Here is a 2500-nt window from a genome sequence, read left to right on the forward strand (position 1 = left end):
CTTCATCAAAATCAAACTTCCAATTCTTCTCAAAATCTCCAAGATCTTTGTCTTCCTCTTCCTGCAAAAGAGACTGTGAATGAATAAATAAGAAAACTAGTCTATCCCCTTTGCAATATACTACAAAAGACAATGTCAAGTGTGCACATTCATTGTAATCTCTCAGTTATGAGACACATTTTTTTTTCTTTTTTCTTTCTCTCTTTGTCAAGGTCATTTCTAGAAGATTACTACAAAGAAAAAAGGGAAAAGGAAAATAATATAAAAAAGAAAGAGTTATCATAGTAACATTCATATACCATGAGTCATTAAATAATATATGACATGGTATCAGAACATAAAAAAAGAGTGAAATATATACTAGCACTTGCTAGCTAAGGGTTCTTGGTATCCTCACAATCAGTATCCTAACATACTGTCTTATGAAGCAAGTCACTAACAGTGTAAATGCAAAGGTTATGAACAAGGATAAGCAGGAATTCTAGACAATGTCAGAATCAACTATGTGATCAAAAGGCACATATCTCTCTATGCCAGGATCCTGGGAATCTTGTGCTCTTCCACGTGCAGACCGTTATTTTTTCACACTCATTAACTTTACTACAACAGTTCTCTCTTTATTCTTTTTTGAGTGTTTTTTTTTTAGGTGCAAGCCAAGTTCAAACATTTAGTTAAAATTCAGTAGGGGGGAAGAGTATTTTGGCTTTAGAAAAAAAAAAAAAATTCTCCTTGACCTCTGACAGAGACCTGCTTGATTTCTCAAGTGTGATATTCAAGAAGCAGTCATGGATGGGCTGTTGAGATGGAAATGGTGGTGATCGGATGAGCCACAATGTCAGAACCATAGGTATGAGGGCCTCTGAGGGAGAGATAAACCATTATCAATAGACCTTTACCATAGACTTGTACCAAAACTATTTACACAAGAATATAGAAGAGGGGGAGGGGAGGAGGAAGAGGAAGAGGAAGAGGAAGAGGAGAAGGAAAGAGCACTCTACCATCACCATACTAAGAAAAGGTTGAGGGTATTTCAGAAAGAGGAAAAGGCTGAGATTTCAATAACCATAAATGTCTTAAGTACCAAAGAAATGTTTTGTGAAGCGACCTATACAAATTTGGCTAGTTCTTGAAAGTCACCCTGTAACATGAATATCATATTTTAGTAAATATAAATCTAATGTGAATGACTGCATTACATTAATAACCTCAATAAACACTCCCCTTTCAGACTGACTGAACATCAAATGAAACACAATTAGCTATTGTATCAAATATCCATATGATAAATTCATGTAACCTGGGACTAACATGCAAATGATATACCAATTAAATAACATATTCAATATATTTATATATGTATATAATTTGTGTGTGTGTGTGTGTTTTTATTAATCATATGCTATTAGATGTAATATGGAGAAGCAGAGAAAAATATGGAAGTACAAGAGAAAAAATCAAATGATTATACATTTGCACAGAATTATGCACTTATACACAACTATGTATGCACAACCACACACAACAGACCCCAACACTAGAATACAGAAAATGTTAACAGTGGGCAGTGCATGTACACAGCACTAATGAGTTAATTTCAAGTGACAATGATTTTGAGGACTTTGTGTCAATCATACTAAAAATCTGGAATTTTGCAACAATAAGAGAATACAATGAAGGAAAAGCAATGCAACAGAGGCAGAGATTCTAAGACAAAAAACTAGAGAACTCTCCCAAAATTTATTATGAGAATCAGATATCAGAAAAAAAAAAAAAATGCATCTTCTAAAATAAATAAAGAGAATATTAATCTTTTACATCATTCTTCACCCTTATACTTCTATCAAAGAAAACCCATTTCTTCCCAAATTTACCTATGCCCATGAGAATTGTGCTAAGGATGATGATTTAAAATAAAAATTGGAAGAATATGGTAAAAAAAAAAAAAAAAAAAATATGATGCACAAATTACTTGGACTTCACCCTGTCTCTGCATCAAAGTAATATGTCACACAGATTATTAATATGTTTAACTTCATACACTATATGAGGGTATCTACATCCTAAGGTCTTCTCAGACCAATTGCATGAAAATGCTTTAATAAGTAATTTGTTAGTTTAAATTTTGATCAATAGCATCACTAGAATCAATATGCTCATGTAAATGCACTACTGTCAAGACACAGGGTGCATTAACGTGAACATATTGATGCTTGTGCTAAAGATGAAAGTTTAAATTAACAAAACGTTTAATAAAAACCTTTCTGGGTAAATGGCTTGAGAACATGTAGACATGTATACCTTCATACGACTTTTGTATGCCAATTATCCTCAAGATATCAAAGTGATTTGCAACATGCCCATTCCATAGGAACACAACTTTCAGATCTTGTCCAACAGAAAATCAAATTTCAAAGTGATTTTTTTTTAAAGCACACTACAAAAGCAAGAATCATAATGTCATAATAAATGTTAAATACAGCAGGACCAGTCACCATTTTTT

The 2500-nt window shown here is 32.8% G+C and overlaps 1 protein-coding gene across 11 annotated transcripts in view; it reads right to left on the minus strand.

The window, feature by feature from the left end:
• Window positions 1-2500, minus strand: part of LOC125046265 (roquin-1-like) — a 43517-nt gene that overhangs the window by 9594 nt on the left and 31423 nt on the right. For 4 of the 11 annotated variants that reach the window (XM_047644072.1, XM_047644074.1, XM_047644070.1 and 1 more), the window contains 2 exons: window positions 735-859; window positions 1-61 (listed from right to left, as the gene is read on the minus strand). The exon at window positions 1-61 is cut by the window's left edge and continues 69 nt beyond it. The exons of 2 other annotated variants lie outside the window; for them this stretch is intronic. In XM_047644072.1, the coding sequence (XP_047500028.1) occupies window positions 1-61; window positions 735-859 (186 nt within the window). Of the gene's footprint in view, window positions 74-734; window positions 860-2500 lie in introns of all 11 variants that reach the window. 5 more of the 11 variants (XM_047644078.1, XM_047644075.1, XM_047644081.1 and 2 more) reach the window with 3 other exon arrangements.

The sequence above is a fragment of the Penaeus chinensis genome, chromosome 38, assembly GCF_019202785.1.
Source record: "Penaeus chinensis breed Huanghai No. 1 chromosome 38, ASM1920278v2, whole genome shotgun sequence".
In the NCBI taxonomy this organism is placed as follows: domain Eukaryota; kingdom Metazoa; phylum Arthropoda; class Malacostraca; order Decapoda; family Penaeidae; genus Penaeus; species Penaeus chinensis.